We start from the raw sequence: 22,378 nt of genomic DNA on the forward strand, positions 1-22,378 counted from the left end.
TTTAAGAATCTATCGTTCCTTAATTGAACCTTACATCTCTTATGGATTAGCTGCCTGGGGACAAGCTGCTGCTTCTTATCTAAACAAAATTCTTCTGCTGCAAAAACGAGCCCTTCGTCTGATGTACTTTTCTGATAGTAGAACTCACGCCATCCCTTTGTTGGTCGGTTCCGGTCTTTTGCCTCTGAATATGCTCTATTTTAAACATATTGCTACTCTAATGCATGATATTTTTAGCCATTGTGCTCCTCCAAATATCTCTGAACTGTTTAGTCATTCTGACCAGATCCATTCTCACTACACTAAATTTTCAGCGTCGGGTAATTTTCATGTCCAACTTTCAAGACTCAACCAACAGCTGCTGTCCTTTTCTAGAATTGGAACGAGAATTTGGAATAAAATTCCTCCTCAACTACGAGAGTTACGTAAAGCACTTTTCAAGCGTAAACTGCATGAATTGCTCTTAAAGGTTCTGGAGACTGAGGAGATGTATGTTGATATAAACGCTGTTACTCGTATCAATCTTATGTCACTGCTTAGTTAGCTTGCATTTAACTTTCTAAAATTATAATAATTAGTCATTTAGGTGTTTTATTTATTCATTTATTTTCCTATTTAATTCTTTTTCTCTTTGTTTCATGAATCATTTCTATTTTGTGCTGTTAATTTTCTGTTCCTTTTGAGTGTGTAAACAACTATCAATGCTACCCAGCTTGAATAGCCCTTGCTAATTGTGGGTATCTTATATTGTAATAAGTCTTCTCTTATAATAAATTGTTGTTACTTTCAAATCTAAAGGGTCAATACAGTATACATCTGTTTTTGTCACCTTGTTTTTCCAAAATGAAACTGATACGTATATAGTGGTGTGAACATAGACCTGAAAGTTGTAAAACCCAAGAAAATTATATTAAAAGAATTTCTCTAGTATATTAACCACAATTGTGGACAAATCTTGCTAAGAAAAGTGTGAATTTTGTGCATATATTCCAATCTACCTTAAAGAAAACACCGCCTGGAAATTAGTACCAAACCTTCACTCCCCCATCCCCCTAACTCAATGTTGTTTTCAAGGTCGGATGATGACCCAGCCTATTTTTCAGTGGCAAACAACATTGATGAGGGGGAGGGGGGGTGGGGGCTGTGTTGTTGACGTATCATTGTAGCGCTCGAATTTGGAGATTGACTGACAGTTTCTTAACCCTATCGTCCCAATTGTTGCTTCCCCCCTCCACCCAAAAGGCTTATTGATTTTAGGTCTCACAGACACAAAGAGAGGTTTCTTAGAAGGTCAGGGGCTATATGGGTGGGGGGGGGGGGGGGAGGGACATGCATGCACTGTTTTTTATTCAGGATAACTTTATTTATACATGGTTTTTCCATCAGCTACTTAAATTATCATTATCAACTAACTATCTATCTACCTTATAACTAGGATTATAAAAGTAAAAAATAATAAACCAAAGCTAAACAATAAATGCTACTTTTCTTGGAGCCTGTGTTTGAAAATCTTACTTATAACTGTGGCATTTCAATTTAGTCTTAAAATCATTCAAGGAAGTTGCTTGCCGTAATTCTATTAACAAAGTGTTCCACAACTGAGCTCCTGACTGTATGAGAAACTTTTCTTTAAATAATCATGCAGTGCGGGGTTGTGGAAGAGTTAGCATGTTTTCAGTACAATTTTCCTTAAATTATAAGGATTCAAATTATCGCCAAAACAAAGTTTGATCTTAAATATTCAGGTGTCATCCCATTTAAAGTTTTATACATCATGATTAATTTTTTATCCAATCTTTGATGACAGCTAGAGTTTTTGCCACCCTAGTGCCAAGAAGCTATCATATCCAGCGGACATCAAAATGGCCGGGCTGCGTGATTTTGAAGCTTTTGAAGCTTATCAGACAGGCCTAATTGTTACAATTTCCCCACACCTCATTACAATAATCAAAGTGAGGCTGAACAAGGCTATGATAAACATTGATTAAAATATTAAATGGCATTAGATGTCTTATGCCCTTAATTGCACCAATAGCGGAAGCAATCTTTTTAGAGTCTGTAACCTGAAAGGGGGAGAGGGATTGGACTAATATTTGAAGGGAGCTACTATTAGGAGCTTAGGGAGCCAAATTAAGGTAAATGCAAATTAATATGTAAGTGAGTTCTGTAAAGATAAACAAACAAGGTTTTGCATATATAGTGACAATAATATTCATTATACTACATTTACAATTTAATACCACTAGTGTAGTGTGCCTCTATAAACAACAAAATTGAACTATAAATTAATATTATAATTCTTGTCATTTGCAGTGTGTTTTTCTCCAGACCAATTCTGGGTATGTTGTTTGGTTTAGTGGCTTGGTACTGTACACTTGTTCCTTTCCAGACATTTTCCCAACAGGGAGCATATGAAGCACTCTCAAGGTATTGACACATGTACTTTTATATTAATTTTATTGCATGCTTTTCATATACAGACAGTCTGTAAACATATGAGTTTGGCACAGTGATGAGACTGCAATAGAAAATTCTGAGGGTAATTGGCCTCTGCCATAAATATAAGGATTTGAATGATTGTGATAAATTCAGGACTGCATGGTTAAGCTTTATATCTTATACTCCCATCATGAGCATACAAGCTCTGTAAAAGTTTCTAAATACATCTCTCTCTTAAGAGGTAAGTTAGTAAAAATTGAATGCCTTTTGAGGCATTTAAAAGTGAAATTAAATCAAACTAGTGTAAGTTGAAGATATAAACCTACGGCACTTAGTTACATGCATACATATGTATACTGCATATATGACTAATATAGCTTGTACTTCTTCCCCCGCCTCAATTAGCTACATGTGGGTGGAAGAATTTTTGCATAAATTTATCAAGTGTATGGCAATAGAGTTTTGTTGGTGCTTTTGTTGTTGTTTATATGTGATTCCTGTACTTAGTGCCTGCTGTGTGCATACTTTTGCTTTGCTTTTCTTTCAAAGTCTTTTGGATTTTCCGCTTACAAAAATGTAATGTTATGTTTTTTTTATTGTGCATGTTTCACCAGGTCAGAGAAGGCTGCATCATGCCTTTTGCCAAACACTTGCCTTGGGATTGCTACTCTTATCATTGCCAAGTTTGAGAGTATTGAAGTTGGTTTGACATGGGACCGAGTGTCCACATCACCATCACCTGATGACAACTTCAGCTTTTCCTGGGTCTTGGGAATGCTGGTCATTCAGAGTCTTATTTATGGTGTTATCACTTGGTATGTTAACTAACTTGATCAATAAACTATTTCTAATACTCTCCACTTATCTTGTCAGGAATACTTGTAAACTGGTTTGGTTTAATTTTAAAATTTCCACCCAATTGCTGCAATGTGACATATTTATTGTTAGGTGCATTTAAAACTGATTAAAGTAAAACCCTCAACAGACCATGTAATGTATTGTTTGTTGGTAATAATGCCAGGCCAGTAATACATCTGAAATTATTTAGTGTCATTGAGGCACATTTTTTTCCTTCCTTGTCTTTTTTTTTGCTAGTTGCTTTAAATAAGACTTACATGTACTGTATATTGTCATTGGAATGTTACATGTAACTGTCGTAGACCTCGATTGCTGTAACTTGGTGGCAAAGTTATGGTTTAAAACTAATTTGGTTTTGGCTGAAAATTCTCAAAAAATGTAAAAATATGTATATACACTGTACATGTATGTACACACAACCCTGTGTACATGTGAAGAGGCATTCTTCAACTGGGAGAGTATAGATGCAAATCCCTTTTGAGGTGCATATAGATATGCTGCACCATCTACATTATATGGTGTTAAGTAATCATATTTCTTGTTATCTTTGTTTATGGTTCTGTGTAATGTTTCATAAATGTGTCTGACTTTTGTTCTCTTTTCAGGTATATTGAGGCAGTTTTTCCTGGGAGTTACGGCATCCCCAGGCCATTCTACTTCCCTTTCACTAAGACCTATTGGTGTGGAACCACCAGTGATAATGTGATGCAAGTTGGAGCTGAACAGGTTCTGATAAAAACTATAAAATTTGTCATATTTTTTAGTAGAATTAAACCATAAACTTCAAATCAGTGTATCCATGGCACCACCAATGCACTATTAATATAATTAATGGTTTCATTGTGTAAGATGTGATTAAACTTTCAAGGAAGTTCTTTTCTTTTAAATTACTTCTCTTTGTACTCTGTAAGTTTATACATGTTTCTCATTTGCAGTCTGTATGATTGTTTACCCAAGACTTTCCAGATTTTGTTTATATGAAAATTAATTAAATTTTAGGAGATGAATCCAGTGGAAAAAACTTCTGACAATCCAGATATCGAAGATGAAACTCATGACCTGCCAGTTGGTGTTGGTATCAAAGATCTCAGGAAAGTTTTCAAGGTAAGAATCAAAGTGAATCAGTCAACTCCATGGAAACTTTACCACACTAAGCTTAATCTACTTTCAAATTTTTAGCCACACACTCTTTTAGCATAGTTTAATGATAATAGTACCTGTTTTCTTTGAAATTCTCAAAGAAACAAGATAACTCAAAGATGTTCTTTTTTTAGGGCTCAAGAGGCTCTAAGGTTGCTGTAGATGGCCTGTCACTACAGATGTACAAAGGGCAAATCACAGCATTACTTGGCCACAATGGAGCAGGAAAAACAACCACTATGTCAATTCTAACTGGTCTCTTCCCTCCATCTTCCGGTTCTGCCCATGTTAATGGAAAAAGTATACTGACAGATATGGATGCCATCAGAGAGAGCCTGGGGCTGTGTCCACAGCATAACGTTCTTTTTGACCGACTGACCGTGAAAGAACATTTGGAATTTTTCATCAACCTGAAGGTAACAATGAAAGCTATGTCTTTTCCTGTGTTTGTATTATTTTTCTCCCTCTCTTCTCTCTATTTTCTTATTTCTTCTAACTCCATCTGCCTTCCTTCCCCTCCTTCATGGCTTCCTCACCTTCCCTCTTTTTCACCTAGAGCTGCAAACACAGTCTTTCCCTTCTCCTTCATTCTCTCCTCCTTTCCTCCCCAATTTCTTTTATCATTCGGCCTCCATCCATAAAACCCCTTCCTTCTCCCTCCTCTACATACATGTGTACATCTCATCCTCCTCCTCCCCAGTCACAACTTTGGCACTACTCCCCTCCCCTCCCAGTTACTTTGCTTCCTCTCTCTGTCCCCACTGCCTATTCATGCATCCCTACCAGTACTCTCTGATCGTTCTGTCCCTTCCATCTGCTCCCTCTCTTTTCTTTGCTCCTCTCACCTTTCTCTTCTACACGTCTTCTCAATCTGCCTTTCCTCCTTCCACATTCATTTAGCTACCCTTCCTCCTTTCTGTCTGCCTAAGCTTCTGCATTTGCCTGTCCCATTTTTGTAGGGAACATTTGGCCAACAAGCTGAGACAGAAGTTCTTCAGATGATCAATGACATCCAACTCACTGATAAGATGAACTGGGCCTCATCTAAACTCTCAGGTGGAATGAAACGGAAGCTAAGGTAATTGAAAGGCCAGTTTCCACAGTGATGTATCCTTTGTGCTCCATTTTGGTACAAAACATTTCAGAGGCAAAAATAATTTTCTATATAGTTTTATTCTCGATATCTCAAACCTTTTTCAATTTGTGTTGAAGGTTCGAACTATCGGGAGTCGACTGTATTACATGCAATGCCCTTACTTGAAGTGAGTTTTATATTAAAGGGAAGCAGATCATCAATTAAGTTGGGTTAGGGTTTTTCCCAAGGTGAAAGATTTTAGCATTCTGGTTCGCTATGTTGGAATGGCAAACAAACCCAAGTGTTCGTAAGTTAATCTAAAATAGCTCTGTGAACTATTTCAAATCATTCAGTTGAGTTGAAACAGTTCATCACAAGGACCACGCTATAGTCAGCTACTGGTGAGTTATTTTTGTGTTTGTACCATATGACCAGGCAGGTATTGGTGTTGTTGTTGTTTGATTGAACGATAACGAGACAGACTTGTAGCCACAATAAAATTTATTACTATGTTGGTAGAGTTAAACACTAAAGGAAATATTTTCTAGTGTCTGTAATTCTAAATTTTTGCTTTAATGTCTCTAATCGTACCTTACATAACTTATGGTCTCATTTCTTGGGGCAATGCATGTAAAACCTTCCTTGATCAAATTCGTGTTCTTCAAAAGCGCGCATTGCGGCTAATATATTTTGCTGAAACAAACGACCATGCCATACCTTTTTTTGTTAAAGCAAAAATATTACCAGTACAATTCTTGTATTATGAATCCGTTTGCAACCTCATGTTTGATATAAACGAAAACACTGCCCCAAGAAATATTTTGAATCTGTTTTCTCGAATTTCTAGTGTCCATTCCTATAAAACGCGTTCCTCTACCCCTGATCATTTTTATACAAAGGAATCTCGCATTATTGATTAATGCCACACGAAATGCATTCTCGTGTGTTGGGGTCAAGATTTGGAACGGGATACCTGCAACTCTAAAAAAAGTACAAAAAAATCTTTTAAAGAATCCCTAAAAGGAAAGTTATTTCATACACTTGAAACTGTAGACTCCTATATTGAAATGGAAACGATAATTGACCAAATGAAAAACTGATCATCCATGTCCTTCTCTTTGCCAGTATAATCTGATTCTCCTTTTCCCTTTTCATCTCTTTTCTATTGTAATATTAATGATAATTAAATTACATATAATTTACTTTAATTTTGATGTATAGCTTTGTGGCTATTTGCGGGACAAGCCCTTTATATAATCTGAATCTGTAAATAAATTGTTGTTGTTGTTGTTATAATGTACTAATGATCTTTAAGTGAACCTGCCCACAACTATAATATATTTTATTCATAAAATTATGAATTTTATACATGTAGTTGTCAGCATCCATCAATCTTGGGATATCATGAATCTGTGCCTGGGAAGTTTGAGAGTCTTGTTTAGTTGGTAATTGTGAGCATCGCTTGCTGTGACTTTGCCGGCAGGCCAATACGGGAGTGGCAGTCTGAATCTTTCCAGCAGGTTGCACCTGAAGGGAGTGTCATGTGGGGCTGTCATCTGGCTGTTCTTTCACTTAAACCCTGTTCCCAGCAGCCTGCCTTTGCCTAGCCTTGTATCTGTGTACAAAATCATCAGTGAGCTACCAAATTTTCTTATTAAAATGTTCATATTTGCCTTTTCTGTTGCAGCTGTGCTATTGCTCTTATTGGAGGGTCAGAGACTGTGTTTTTGGATGAGCCCACCTCAGGAATGGACCCTTATGCTAGAAGAGGCACTTGGGACTTGCTACTGAAACACAAAGCTGGAAAGACCATTATTTTGACCACTCACTTCATGTAAGCTCTTTAGTGATGAATACAGAGAACAACATAAACTTCATCTAGTCTTTCAGGTTAAAAACAGCAAGTTCTCATTTTTTCTTTGACATAAATTTGTCTTGTCTGTGGTAATTCGTTATCATAATCTTGCACTTTTATTAGGGATGAAGCTGATTTTCTTGGAGACAGGATTGCTATTATGGCTGATGGACAACTCAGATGTTGCGGCAGCTCTCTGTTTCTTAAGAGCAGGTACACGTACACTGACATTATTTTAAGAGATTAGACACAGCCTGTCCCCTTGCCAGGTTAGAGATAAAACTGAGTGCAGAGAATTTTTTGTTTAGTACATCACAGCTAGTTTGCAATTCTTGTACTTCATGATCTTTGGCGAAAAGGTCTGGATAGCAGCTTGAATGAAGTTATAAGTTAAAGCAAAACCGCTGATATTAACAGTTTTGATTTTCAAAGACATGTTTCAACAACTGTTCTGTCATCTTCAGTTTTAAGTATAAAGTTGAATTTATAACAAGCACCGTACATAGAAATGCTAATATGAGAGAAAACTGTAACACTGGTAACAGGAGAATGTGAGCCACTACTTTACATGACTATTTTTTCAAACATGCACTGAACATTAAAGCGTGTTATCCTCACATTATTGTGTATAAGTAATCAGCGTACAATCTTATTGGCTTGATTCTACTTGCCATGCATTCTGTGATTCATGTAGCTGATTATTAGTGAGTTGTAAAGAGGCACTCAACTTACGCCATTCAGTGACAGATATTTTAGAACTTCATATACTAAGCAGGAGCCCGTGGACCTCGGATGAAAATGTCTCTGGGCCATACTTTCCTTAAGAATAAGGTAGATCTGCTACTGTCATTTGAACTTCAAAAGAACATTGTAGAGTGTGACTTTCCTATTTGGATATTGGATTTTGGTTGCATTCTCATCAACTGTCATGAGACAAAAACCTTCAAATTGTAAATATATTCTAATATGCATGTTAGGTATGGAGTTGGGTACCACGTAACACTAGTGAAGACGGAGAACTGTAATCAGAATTCAGTTACAAGTTTGATCATGAACCATGTCCCAAATGCACAGTTACTTAGCAGTGTTGGTGCAGAGATGGAGTTTGTTCTGAATGGTGAATACTCCAGTGGATTTGAGGCACTCTTCCAGGAAATTGAAAGTAAGGAATAAAATATTAATAATTAACAATCAATAGTGAGTTATAAAATAACAGGAGTGGTCAATTATTAATTTGTATCTTTTAGTGAAAAAAGTTGTGAATTGGTACTGTGTGGGGTGCTAAAATCTAAAATGAACACCTATTAGAGTAATGGCAATACCTTTCAGGCTATTGAGGCATAAGAATTGAACAGGAACTATTCAGCAGTGACAGCTAATTTATCACTTCCTAATGGGTCAAAAAATGAATTTCAGCCATACTAGCAAAGGAATTCCAGTATCTTTTAAGATTTTTTTCAATAATTTCTGGCGATCACCTCCATCACAGGAATCTCCCACCCCACCCGGGTTTTATTTTTACAACAGTCTGCCATGAGAGTCCTATTTGATAAACTAAAAATTACCAGTAGTGTCAGAGTAACTCATTTCCAGATTTCATGGATTATTTATTTTAACTCTTAAATGAGTAAATTTTTAGCCAAATCTCCTTTAGAAGAGATCAGGTTTTTTTTGGATAAACGTGAAAAATTTTGTGAAGAACTTTAAAACTGCCACATCTAAGAAAGTTTCCCCTAAACTGTTTTGTAATTTCTTTCCCTGTATCAATTCAACCTTTAGGTAAGATGGATGATTATGGCATTGCTAGCTTTGGAGTCTCTGTCACAACTTTGGAAGAAGTGTTCATGAAGGTTGGAGAAGGGTCAGAAAAAACTGTGGATGATTTGTAAGTCTTATTCGTTTACAGTGTAGTTTAATAAAACAATCTACACCGAAAATATTTCTGGAAAACTATGATGTTGTTGCTAATTTCCTTCTATTTCCTTCTATTCATAGTTAAATTAGTACAAATAAAAGAATGCACCACTAGTAAGGATGCGCTTGTAAACAGATTGAGTGCATTCAGTAAGAGAAATGTTGACAAGAATTCAATATTTCAGGCAACTATCAAAGGATCTTTTCAACTCCAGTGTATTCTTACTAATTTAAGTTCTCACAAACTCTCGTTCTTAATGATCCCTGCAGCCCAACAAGTAAAAGAATGTTGTTGTTTTTTTTTCCATAATTTGCAGGGTCCATGATCATGAAGTTGCTGGTCAAGAAGTTGAACAGATTGTTAGTATTGAAGAAGTTGAACAACTGCAGGCAGGAGGTATAATGGTTATACATAGACTTTTAATTATTTGGAACGTTTTAATTATTTATCCACCTTATGTGCCGGGTGCTACGAACTGTGCAAGAACGTGTTTGGTACGATATCCCAGCCAACTCGTAAACTCTAATTGTAGTCTTATTCCACCAAGACACGAACCAAAGTACAACCTTAGACAATGCCCCTTTTATGACCTCCAAAGATGTGCACTGAACTTTTTAAATGGTCATTCATTCCTGCAATGTGCTCCAGTGTAAATACATGATGCATTTTATGGTTTTTATGTAAAATTTGTTTAATACTTTTTCCTTGTATTATATTAGCATTAATTTAATCTTTACGATTATCTAAATAGTGGAAGAAATGTAAGTTTTAAATTTTAATTGGTAAGTTATGCAATTTAGCCAATTTGCTGCAAGGTATATTTTGCAATAAAATTATCTATCTATCTATCTATCTATCTATCTATCTTGGGTTAAGCTTAACTTACAGTTGTCCTAGTGATAGGATAATGAGAATCCCAATGTGGCTTCCTTGTTAAGGGAAGCTGTACACATAGACATACAAGGAAGATAAAGTTAGACATATGTAAAAAGACAAACAGGTATATTTCTGCGCTGATTACTGGAGGTTGAATCACCGATCAATCAGCCACTTCTCGTTGCAATCCCTGAGAATTGTTGGAGTCATGATAATCCCTTTTGCTGTTTATCATCTTGACTGGCCTATTTCAGCATCCAATAATGTCATGTCATGTGGAAGTAGTCGCAACATTTGCCAATCAACAAAATGGTTTACCTTGTATCACTGGTTTTGTTGTTGTTAATCAGAGGCACTTAAACCCTTTTTAATTTATGGAAGTTAAGGTGGATGGGTGGGGTTCACACATGAAATATCTCAAGTGTCATTAATTTTATTGTGTAAGACTATAATTAGCCTTATAGCTTGACTGGTGTTAAATGTAGTGTTAAAGAATGTTGTATTTTATTCTGTCTTTTGCTAGGATTGCAAACAGGTCTTAGTCTGAAGTGGCAGCAGTACAAAGCAATGTTTATGAAACGATTCCTGAACTCCAAACGTGACAAGAAAGCAATCATTACTCAGCTTATTCTTCCACTTGTTATGGTCTTTTTCGGTCTACTGCTAATCACAACTATTCCAGCAAGAGATAATGACCCACCACGTGTTCTCAAGCTCTCTAATTTGAGTGTGGATGGAGTACACACCAAAGCTTTCTTTGCAGACTTCAGAAACTTGAGCTTAGCTGATAAGAAAGAGACCTTGAAGGTAATCTTTCTAACTGCTCTGTTTTCAGTTTTCAAAAATCAGACGAATGCTTTGGAGCTTTTTGCTAGGTGTAAAACCAAACCTTGTGTAAGGTGTGCATGGGTTTCATTTTAGTTATTGTCCTATATTCTAAAAAAATGGGAAAAATTGATCCTCAGGAAAGAAATATATAAGATGCTGTTTGCCATAAAACATTTAGGGCTGCAAAATAGCGACTATAGTGGATGACGATTTCCTTTTGTTATTGTATGCAATTTTTCAATGAAACTCTTATTTCTCGAACTCTAAGATTTGTACTTTTGGAAGGCAGTTTTTGTACATAACTTGTTTTTGCGGTTTCAAGAAAATTTGGAATGCATTTTTTTAATGTTTTACTCCAATGTTCTTATTTTTCAGAAAGCAGAAACATACTTGACCAGTGTGAAAGTTGATGTCCAAAATATTACATCTGGAGTTTACAAAATTCGAGACGGCAACAATGGTAGCGGCATTTTGGTCAGAGGCAAGAGCTTCAGCTACAGTCATAATGAATCCACATCCTGCTGCAATTTTGAGTATTTTGTACTCAATGCCGAGTGTAAAGCAATTGTGAGTTGTTATTTACTTGAAGTATTTATGTAAAAGAACAATTGTGCTATTCCTGTGCGTATGAATTTCTGAAATATGAACTTCTTAGATTTCTGCTAAGACGCCATGAAATTTTATGTTCCTACGACTGAGCTGGTTCTTAAGCTCTTGATGGAGGCCTATTTGGAAAATAAAATTGCAATTCAAGAGATTTCTCATCTTAGGCTCAATTGAAAGCCAGTTTCAACGAGAAATGATGATGATAATAATAATAATCATCATCATCATCATCATCATTTATGCAGGATAACCCTTCATTACTATAGTACTGCTAACTAAAAGATCTACATAGAAAAGCAAAATCTTGTAATAAATTACAAAACGTTTAGAAAAACTACAATAAAACCCGTAGACAAGTAAAATCGTCTAGTGCTTTCCTGAATAATACTCTAGAGTTAATGTTTCTTACACTTAAAGGTAGTGAATTTGCTGTCAAAAGCAATCAAACAAGAGAGCCTTATTTAAAAAGTTGTTAACTGCGGACTGAATGTTGGGGATAATTGGATTTCAGGGAAATGATTTCTAAGCTTCTGTTCTCAATGTAGTAGATCATGCGGTTAAGGGACTCTGCCTGTCCGAGACTGTTATGCCCACAAGATGTTAACACCGGCATAATCCCCGTTCTGTAGATTCGTTGGGCACTAAAGATGTCAGTACTAGAGCGAATACACTCCGCCGTAACAGGTTGACTCTTCCTGTTGCCTTCTTGTAGAAAACGAGTGTCAAATTTAGTTTTGGGTCCAGATACACGCCTAGGTAACTTGTAACTTGTTGTAATGTTGATGGGAGAACCATTTACCGAGAGTCTATAAGTTGACTTTCCATGAAACAGATTTAGCCGTTTACTGTTATCAAAAATTAATAGCATCGCCTCAGTTTTTCCCTTCTTAAGATTGATGATACATTCGTTCGTTGTCACGAAACCAGCTAGAGAGATTATCCAAGTTCTGGGCGAGATATATTACATCAAACACAAGACACAGTGTTTCATCACATACCAAACTCGGAGAAGAGAGTTGAAAATACGACTCGTAGCGAAGTATTTTTGACGAACTTCGAGGTTTTTGATATTGTGATGAAACACTGTGACGAGTGTTTGATATAACTATAAGCAACTTTGATAAAGTGGCGTCAATTATGTAAAGCAAAACGGGTTTTTGTGGTGAAAATATACAAAGCCGGGTTTTTGTACATTCTAATACTGTACCAAGGCATTGGTGGGATCAAGCCAGGGAGATGATCTATTTTTTCTTTTAATTTCAGTTTAGCAATAAGACTCTGAAGCCAGAGAAGTGTAAAGATTACAACTTTGGCTACAATGACTGCCCCAAATGCATCCTAGCAAATGCGTATGTACTTTCATGTTACTCAGTGATGTTTGAATGAAGAATGGGTGTCAGGAGCCCGTTGCAGTAATAAACCCATTTTTCATGTGACGGCTATTGTAACAGAGGTGCTGTCTTTATTTATTTATTTTTTCCCCTTTGTTTGCGTACAAGTTTCAAGAATATTAATCTAACTATGCTGCAAATAATCAAGAAGGATTGATCTAATAATTTCTGTAGGCACAAACAGTGAAAAAATCAAGATAAGATTAATTTTTCATAGGTTGAAGGTGTGAGCTTCCTTTCCAGGAAAATGTTTCCCATTTAACTTTCCAGCATTTCTGCAGTTACTGGGCATTTCATTGACGATAATCGGCCCAACATTTCTAAGAATATCCTTTGAAGCAGTTTTGAGGTTCAAAATTTGTCTGGGATTAGAAGTACAGTTCTCATTAAAATAAATTTTACCAAAACCTCTGATCAGGTGTTACTTAATAGCAAGGTGTAGGGTTCCGAATCTGGCTCTACGAAGTTCGCCCGTCCTGCTTTGCTGTGACCCTTCTTGTAACTGTCCTTATGCTAACATTTTTGTCTCCCTTACATCACCTTGCGATTGCATACTAAGAATTAATGAGTGGTCTCATGAGACCTGGACACTACACCTCCCCCCTCTTGTTTTTTTTTTTTTTTTGGTGCGGCTCAAAGTAGGGCGACCTGCACCGTTTGCAGCGTCTTGCATGGTTGGTCGAGAGGACAAAAGAACGAACAACAGAAGAATGTTCCCAGCCCTAAAAAACAATACAGCTGGATATGGCGGTTCGACTCACTCTGTTTTCTTTCTATCACTTTGCCATAACTAACTACACAAGGCAACCGAGAAAATTACATTTGAAACTAGCTCAGGATGAAACAACTTCAACTGAACTGTACTACTTCATCTGTATTGTTTCAGACCTAATGAGAAAATTGACAAAGACACAACATGCTCAGCAGTTGGATGTCCAGGCACGGAGTTGAAGAACCTAAACACTTACTTCTCTGAGTACGTCTTAGAAGACAGCAATGCTTCAAATTACTTCAACGTCTATGTGGTTGGCTTCACATTTGCTCCCATGACTTCAAAGATGAGTTTGTCTCCAAACATGAGTATGTCTTCAAACAAGACTAACAGCAGTAGGGCTGGTACAGACACTAAAGATCCTGACACAGTAACCACCGTTTGGTATAGCAATGAGGTGAGAGTCACTTTTTTGTCTACTAAAGTCGCATTCGATTGATCATATTCCAAAATAAGAATAAACAGACAAACCTCTTATGAGGGGTTTTTCAGTAATTACTCTGTATATGTTTGTACTCTTGAATTAAGCCTTTCGCACACACCTTGAATAGAATTCAATGTAGAATCAGACACTACATGGAGGATATTTTCCCGTAAGGTAGACGTTCCTTGACGGGGGATGTCCCTCTACAGAAGGTAGACTGAGGCAACGGCGACGGCAACGGCAACGGCAACGAAAACGTCACTTGAAAATATAACTTCGTATTACTTCAACTACTCCTCGATTATTCCAATTCGTTCCTCTTGTACCATATGGGCGAAGTATCCGGGAACTGAATTGATAGGAACGGCGTTCAAGTAAGGAAGAAGAATGAACAATTCACTGTCGTGTGCCCACGTTCTCCACAAAACCTTGAATGTGGTCATTTCAATTCCTGATTTGCTGATGACGGCAATGAAATGTACAAAAACATATACCGCACGTGCAGAGCGATTGTTTTGCTCATTAAACTTATTGTTTTGTGGCGTTCTCGTTGCTGTCGTCGTCGTTGTAGTTGCTTACGTTCCCCACTGCCTTATGGTAGAACAGTCCCCTTGCCTGGGGTGCCCCCATTTTAACGCTTTTCTAAACAAAGGTAATACATAACCTTGCCAATTCTAGCAGGCGAAACTGAATGTGGCCTCTTAAAGCAGACACCAGTCGATGCAACTGTTATAGTATAGAATTTGTACTAGTATAGAATTTGTGTTGCATGCATTTATTGCTATTAGCTTATACAGAGACCAGCTGCTCTTGGATCAAAAGTCCCTTTTCTCTGAAGTGTGACAAATTAACCACTAAACCACCTCATTTCTAACAGTACAATAAATGATTTTATCTTGTAGGGTTTTCACACCATAGCAGAAGCGCTGAGTGCCATGAGTAACATCCTACTTACTGATGCAATGGGAGACTCATCTTATGGTATTGAGGTCACAAACCATCCTCTGCCAAACACCGTACAAAACAAAGTTAGTCAGCAAAGTTCTCTGTCTTATCTGTTATACTGACTGATTGTACAGTTCCACGTGGATATTAATCAGGCCCCGGTTGTTCAAAGAGCTGATTACTCTATCCAGTCGATAAATCGCTTTCCAGTATATAAAATGTAATCTTATGTAACTAACACATTTTATCCGCTGGATAGCGACTTACCCACTGAATAAATGTAACCGCTCTTTCAACAACCAGGGCTGAGTTGCTCGAAGCATGGTTAGCGCTAACCATTGGTTAAGAGGTATTAAAACCTATAAGTTGTTATGGTATTTAACCCGGGTTAGCGCTAACCATGCTTCTAGCAACTGGGCCCAGGCCAGACATTTAACAATTATTCCAAGAGCGCACGTTGGGTATTAGATTATAGATGGTCAACGAGGCGCGTAGCGCCGTGTTAGCTTTTATCATCTTACATCCAAAAGGCGTGCGTGGAATAATTGTTTTATAAACAAAAATTAAGAAATATTGCTAGATCTCGCTGATTTTGCTTTGGAAGAACAACCAGAAGATAATTTAATGGTCTTCTATTTGTCCGACATGGTATAATGGCTCTATACCATGGCCACTGAGCCAATCAAATCCCTGGAATTGCATTATACAATGATCCTTGATACCTTCATGTAGCGTACGATTTCATGTGTAACTTTCAACACAGAGGGGAGGCACTAAACAGTGGTACTTAGCTGCTCCTGAAAGAGAGGGGAAAATTATCCATCTGGGTGCATTTGCAAGTGCAGTTCAATTCTCGCTTTTGTTGATAGCGACATTTTCACTTACGCTTGTGTAGTACCGCTTAACAAAATTTATAAGACTATTTGATTTCCCCATTTTGGAAAGGTGATATTTTTCGCAGGGGCAGATCCGGATTTTTTTATAGCTTACTGGTTGTAAGTCAGTGTGAGCTTTTAGGGGGGTTAGAGAGCGTGCTCCACCAGGCATGTTTGAAAACGTGGGTGTTTGCATAACGCAAATTTGGTATTTTGAACCCCTTATAGCGACAGTTGCAGGCCCTTCGACCCTCCACCTCGATCTGAATTGTTGCGGCTCTAATTTTTTTTCATAAATTTAGAGAATTCAATGAACATTTCTTCTCTTATACAAGCTACGTCTTTTTTTCGCGACAACAAGTTTTCACACGCGAAAACGCCCAAATTTGATGTTCGAAAATTTCCTCCTGTAAGGCATTTGGTGATTTATCAATGGTTTTTCTGTCTGATTTGGTTAGGCCGACAATGTGACAGCAGATTTCTCCGCTCTTTTGCTTGCTATATTCCTTGCACTGGGGATGGCTTACATGGCAGCCAGTTTTATCACATTCATTGTACAGGAAAGAGTTTCCAAGGTAACATAATCAAAATAATCAATCATTTGTATTTATTTTGTGGATGTGTAGTGGTTTAAGTTTAAGGCTGGTCGTTAACCCACTGTGTTTTTTCCTGACACACAAAACATACGTTGCTCCACTTATCAGTCTTTTCATCAAATGCAATACATTTTATTAAATCCACCCGTCAACGAGGCTGAGATCCAAACCCAATACCCACAGGTTGAGTTGAATTGAAATGAGAGTTTACATGTGATTTCAGGCCAAGCATCTGCAGTTTGTCAGCGGAGTGGATGTATTCAGTTACTGGTTTGCTACGTACACCTGGGACTTCATCAACTACTTGGTTCCTTGCCTTGTCATCCTCATCTTGTTTGCTGCATTTCAAGTGGAATCTTATCAAGATGAGCTGGGAGTGGTCTTTTTATTGCTTGTAAGTAAAAATAAGGCACAAGTCTTCAAATGAACAAGGACATCTTACAGCCTTGAATTTTGTTCTTCGAAGTAACTGTAAAAATAAGTAGTTCTGGAGACATAGAGGTGTTTTCAATTGGTTGTAGTAAAACCATAGCCTGAGGGATCGATTACTCTATCTGATCAGAGTGAACCAAACCCCGGTCAGATTTCGAAACAAAACCATGTAACCAGCGCCAAGCGAGGGAAAACGTATGCGAGGAAGTCAAGATAAGCGTTGGTTAAGAAAGCAGGGTGAGTTCTGCTAACCAATCACAAAGCGTAGTAAAGCAAGACCTAAGCAAACCACTCTCAATACTTCATTACAACTTACTGCTAACAGGTTTTGGTTATTTGCAACCTTCTGTCACAGGGACGCAAACATTTTCTTCGGTTGCCTTGACATCCTGTGGTGGCAACTACAAATAACTAGTGATGTGTTTCAGTTAAGGACGGTGCCTCTTTTTTGCCACTGCGCATACGTTCTGCGCATCTCGGCGTGGTCCGAAAACTTACTCAAATATAACTAAAATAAAAATATTTTTTGTACGATTTACGACTATATACGGAAAGTATATCTGGGCAAGGGTTATTGGAATTCAAAAAGAAAACTACGGGTAACCAAGCATTTTTTAGAGAAAATGGAGCTTCAATTTGAACAGCAATTCCGCACATTGTTTGTATTTAAACTTACGGAATTATTATTGCACAATTAGCTCTGAAGATATACGTGGTTATCCTCAATTTCCTTTTTGGATTCTTATGACCCTTGCTTAGATATTTTCCCGCGTAGCCATAAACTGCGCAAAACTACCGCTGTATTAGGAGATACTGTCTTCAGTAATGTGCACAGGTTTGTCACGAAGAAGTAAATGTGTCAGTCATGGAGTATTGCTTTGCAGTCTACAATGACTTCGCGCTCCTTTGATAAGATGATTTTCATCGGCGTTCTACGATTTCACCTTTACATGTTTCAGCAGCACTGACCCATGTAGAAGATAAGGGAAAAAAGCAACCTCTAAATAGTGGAATGTAAGGCAGAGTCCCACATTGACATTAAGTGTGACCATTCAAATGAAAGCTCCTCAGCAGTACACTTTTCTGTTCGCTGTTTGTTAAACGATGTTAGTACTTTATAAAACTTTGAGCTTGTGCACGCCTTACAACGAAAAGATTGAGGCTGCTTAACAGATACAAATTTTCTGGCCTTTAAATTACCATCAACTACTAAGCATACAAATGTTTCATATTGTTTTCAGATTCTGTTTGGTTTATGTGTTTTGCCGTTCGTGTATTGCCTGTCGTTCGTGTTCAACAACCCACTGGTGGGTTACGCAATAACAGTGTTTAAGCTCTCCATTCTCAGCATGGTAAGTGAAAGTCATTGAGGTGGGACTGGGGCCAAGAGTAATGCCATGGAGACATCAAAATGGTTGTCATTTTGTTTCTTACCTGGCGCACATTACTGGTGCAAAGTGCGAGCAGCATCATTCCATTATTTCCCGAGATATTCTTCATTTTGTGACATATCTTTGTACTCAGACGATCTGTGACGTCATCAGTTTTTTTAACGAAAACGTGAATATCTCTGGAACGACTTTCAGAAAAGAAAACTCCATTATTCGTCACTTTGAGAAGGCTTTTTAAATAGACATAAATCATTTTTTTTACTTCATAGGCACTTTAATGCTACTGTAGCCGCTAATTTAGCACTGATAAGAACATGATCGACATTAAACAACTACGCATTATTCTACTGGCAGGATTGAATTGTATCCTCCCAGGGATGTGGGTGCTAGCTTTGTGCTCACCACAAATTAATTTATGGCAATTCGAAAGAAACCATTAAAAGCAAAAGACCACATATTTGACAGACATGGATGCCAAAGTCCTATTTGTGTTATATTTGTGCTACGGAGTTGATTTTAAATTTAAACAAACAAACCCATTATCATGAGTGAAATCAAATGGCGGTTTTTAACGCAACATAGTGTGTGGACAACTTTTAACGTATCATTCCGTTGGGGCAACGTTTTGTTTGTTTTAAACAAAAAAACTTGTATCGTGTTTGCCGCAACTTGCTTCTTTAAAAATTGACCAACACTGTGTTACATGATAGCAACTTTTAAAGCAATAACGGTGCGTCAAAAATCTTTCCGTGTAAAGTCTCTTGGTGACTATCTTTCTCTTTTCATCAATGAACTGATTGTTAGAGAATTTACGTGAAGTGCTAAGTCATCGGTATCTATGTCTTTCAAAAATTCACCCAAAACAGGAAGACAAGAAAGTAAAAGAATTGAAGAAGACTTAAAATTAAAAGAAGCAAAAGAATCTCCACTATGCATTGTTTGTCAACTTTGTTTGCAGTGTCGTACTCTGCAAAGAGTTTAATGCAAAGAGTTTCATCCAATTTCCACACATTGAGAAGTAACTCATTCACTGTAGTGATTTCGTTTGTTTTTTTCTTCATGAATCATTAATAAATCTGAGAAACCCTGAAGACACACCCCTGGATTTCGTATGTGACTTCCTTATTTCGATGTGGACGTTGAACAATTCTGTTTGTTTACAGGGAATGCTGATCACAGTGTTTGTTTTACAATTGCCGTCGCTAGACACGAAGGAGGAAGCTGACGTTTGCCATTACTTCTTCATGCTGATACCCACTTATACGTAAGTGTTTTGTTGAGTGATAAAAAAAATAGACCTCTCCAGTTCATTTTTCATCCTTATTCCTTTCAACCTCCTTCTAAATCTCAAACTTTACATTTATTAAAATCATTTATTATCTCATTGTAATAACACATTGGGGGCAAAGAATGGTAAATAGATAAATTCCAGGATGAATACTAGGGCACAATTTGAGATCTCGACATTGTACTTACAGGTTGGCTTACAGTTTTGTGGACTTGAACAGTAACTATGGATACCGGAAACTCTGCACTGAATCTACAGAGTAAGTACAACATTAGCAGTGTAGGCCCCAATAGTGATCAGCATCTAATTTCTCCTTACAATATCAGTTCTTGGTCAAACATGAAGGTAATGAGAATAAAGAAGATAATCACTAAATGATAAAATATCTTGATGTTGAAACAAATTCCCCTCAACAAAGAGTTTAGTAAGTCTGATTTGAATGCAAACAAAGGAATACTTTTTTGCATAGGGTCTATGTGATAAGAAATGAATGGAGAACAGTAAGGAGAGTATGCATGTTGATCTGCTTTGTAGCCACTGGACACTGTGTACTCATCGTACCATTGAAATGTGATCTGAAGTGTAGCCATTCTAATGAATTAAAGGTTATGAACAGTACTTTCTTGTTTTACTTTTTATTATGCTGTACAATTTGGTTCTAACTCTTAAGTAGTTGGTGCTGTTTGTTATGCTGTACAAGGTAGTTCTTATGTGTAGTCCTTTTCCTTGCAACGTTTTGTTTAAAAATATTTTTCAAAATTAAATTTAAGATTTTCTCTTGATGGCTTTTTTAGATCAGATTAAAGTAACTGTTCTAATGATATTTCAACAGGATGACTATGGTGTGCCAAGCGCAAAAGATAAACTACACTGACAATGCCTTGGATTGGGAGCGCCCAGGGATCGGTCAAATGGCGCTCTTTATGTTTGTGGAAGGACTTGTGCTCTTCATTTTGGTGCTTTTGGTTGAGGTGAGGACAACTTAACCTTATAGCAGATTATTCTTTTGTTGGATGAATCGCGTTCATGGTCAATTATCCGTTCGCTGGGCGGGTTACTTAAATGTGAAATATTGGCAGTCACTGTTTCTGTCTTTGTTTTAGACAGAATAATTGAGATACTGATTTGAGGAAAACGCTTCCTTCACCGGATTCATTTTAGACAAGTTTTCTTATATTAAGACCAGTTTCCATATTTGTCGGTTTTCCATGCCTAAAATGAACACGTCAAATGACAAATGGTAAATACATTTCATCAGCAGGCCGTAAGACTCGCTTCTGTTAAATTGCAACAAAGCAAAACACGGTATTTTTATAGCTACCATAGCTAGGGGTTAAAAATCTCAAGTCGGCCAAAAAGGAGACGAAAAGACGAAATCGCCGAGACAAAATAACACGGACAGTAGGTTGTGTAGAGGTCTGACCGAGCTCTTTATTCTGCAGTGGATGAGGAAAACCTAAGACAAATTCTCCCGAAAATTATTTTATCAACACTCTTCTCACTTTCTTAGCAAGTTAGAATCCATTTAGTTAAATAAACCATTTCAGGCGGCTGGTATATCGGAGGAAAAATTCAAGCCCAAGGTTGAAATATTTTCCGAAAAATGAACGGTTGGCCGAGAGGGAACCTGTGAAATTTTGAGAGGGGATTGAAGCGGACAAATGTTATCACTTGATAACCGTTGTGCAATGTTGTACCTTGTGACGTGTTTCGTCCAGTTAGAGCGGGTGGAAATAGGCTCTTTTTCAGTTGTGTGCTTAGTGACCTGGTCTTGTATTGGAAGCGAGGCTGAGGGTGACCCTGTTTTGATACAGACCTCACTGCTTTTAATGTGTAAATGCAAACTAGTTAGCATAAGAACAGCATGATCTACATATGAAAAGCAGTGAGGTCTGTATCAAAACAAGGTCACCCCTAGCCTCGCTTACAATCCAAGGCCAGGTCACTTAGTACAGAACTGTAAAATGGCCTATTAATCGATGTGTTATAATTAAGAACAACAATTTTCAAGTGAATTAAGAGACTAATGTACAATGGTGTTGTATTTATCCAGGTGAACTTCTTTATTGGCGCCAGGTTAAATACACCTGCTGGAACATTCCAGTCACAACAGCAGAGCAATGAGGTACATGACAAGCTTGACACTGAAACTGGAAATAAACAGTTAAACGGAACATTAAGCCAAACAACCCAAGATATCCTTTTACGTTTTGAACTTGTCAATGAGACTGCCGAATAGTTCGGTTTTAAATTTTTTAACAAGGATCCTAATTACCGACTTACAGGACGAACATTAAAAAAGTAAATCAATTACTTTCATTTCAGTGAGAGCGTTGAAGGGTTTCATCCACAGAGCCAAATTTAGAACCGCCTTTTACAACGTGGGGATTTCATGCGCAGACTCGAATAACATCCACTGGAAACTACGGTTTTCTCTGGAGTGAAAGAGTTAGAATGTCTTGCATTAAGGAATTGTTATAATAATTAGCCAAATGGAATGTTTTGTTCACCAGGACGAGGATGTCCAAAGTGAGCGCAAGCGTATTAAGGACATGGCATCCGAAGAGTTTCAGAAACAGTCTGTTGTGTTGAAAGATTTGACCAAGGTGAGAGAACTACAACTTAGCATGTTATCATTACAGGTTGCATAGCAGGCGCTGAAGTAAACTGCA

General features: G+C 37.4%; 1 protein-coding gene across 2 annotated transcripts in view; it reads left to right on the forward strand.

The window, feature by feature from the left end:
• LOC146481625 (phospholipid-transporting ATPase ABCA3-like) overlaps positions 1 to 22,378 on the forward strand; it is a 41,098-nt gene that overhangs the window by 9,859 nt on the left and 8,861 nt on the right. For both annotated transcript variants that reach the window (XR_014864256.1, XM_085107673.1), the window contains exons 11-34: positions 2,314 to 2,427; positions 3,054 to 3,254; positions 3,903 to 4,023; positions 4,297 to 4,401; positions 4,572 to 4,853; positions 5,397 to 5,515; positions 7,200 to 7,346; positions 7,491 to 7,580; positions 8,345 to 8,529; positions 9,147 to 9,252; positions 9,599 to 9,678; positions 10,682 to 10,965; positions 11,362 to 11,553; positions 12,856 to 12,941; positions 13,870 to 14,152; positions 15,082 to 15,207; positions 16,458 to 16,574; positions 16,819 to 16,989; positions 18,269 to 18,379; positions 19,582 to 19,682; positions 19,897 to 19,965; positions 20,539 to 20,677; positions 21,760 to 21,831; positions 22,220 to 22,312. Coding sequence is in view for 1 of the 2 variants with exons in the window: in XM_085107673.1 (XP_084963799.1) it covers positions 2,314 to 2,427; positions 3,054 to 3,254; positions 3,903 to 4,023; positions 4,297 to 4,401; positions 4,572 to 4,853; positions 5,397 to 5,515; positions 7,200 to 7,346; positions 7,491 to 7,580; positions 8,345 to 8,529; positions 9,147 to 9,252; positions 9,599 to 9,678; positions 10,682 to 10,965; positions 11,362 to 11,553; positions 12,856 to 12,941; positions 13,870 to 14,152; positions 15,082 to 15,207; positions 16,458 to 16,574; positions 16,819 to 16,989; positions 18,269 to 18,379; positions 19,582 to 19,682; positions 19,897 to 19,965; positions 20,539 to 20,677; positions 21,760 to 21,831; positions 22,220 to 22,312 (3,394 nt within the window). In the remaining variant the exon portion in view is untranslated. The remainder of the gene's footprint in view (positions 1 to 2,313; positions 2,428 to 3,053; positions 3,255 to 3,902; positions 4,024 to 4,296; positions 4,402 to 4,571; positions 4,854 to 5,396; positions 5,516 to 7,199; positions 7,347 to 7,490; positions 7,581 to 8,344; positions 8,530 to 9,146; positions 9,253 to 9,598; positions 9,679 to 10,681; positions 10,966 to 11,361; positions 11,554 to 12,855; positions 12,942 to 13,869; positions 14,153 to 15,081; positions 15,208 to 16,457; positions 16,575 to 16,818; positions 16,990 to 18,268; positions 18,380 to 19,581; positions 19,683 to 19,896; positions 19,966 to 20,538; positions 20,678 to 21,759; positions 21,832 to 22,219; positions 22,313 to 22,378) is intronic.

Source organism: Pavona decussata, unplaced genomic scaffold (genome assembly GCF_977016875.1).
Source record: "Pavona decussata unplaced genomic scaffold, jaPavDecu1.1 SCAFFOLD_48, whole genome shotgun sequence".
NCBI classification, from domain to species: domain Eukaryota; kingdom Metazoa; phylum Cnidaria; class Anthozoa; order Scleractinia; family Agariciidae; genus Pavona; species Pavona decussata.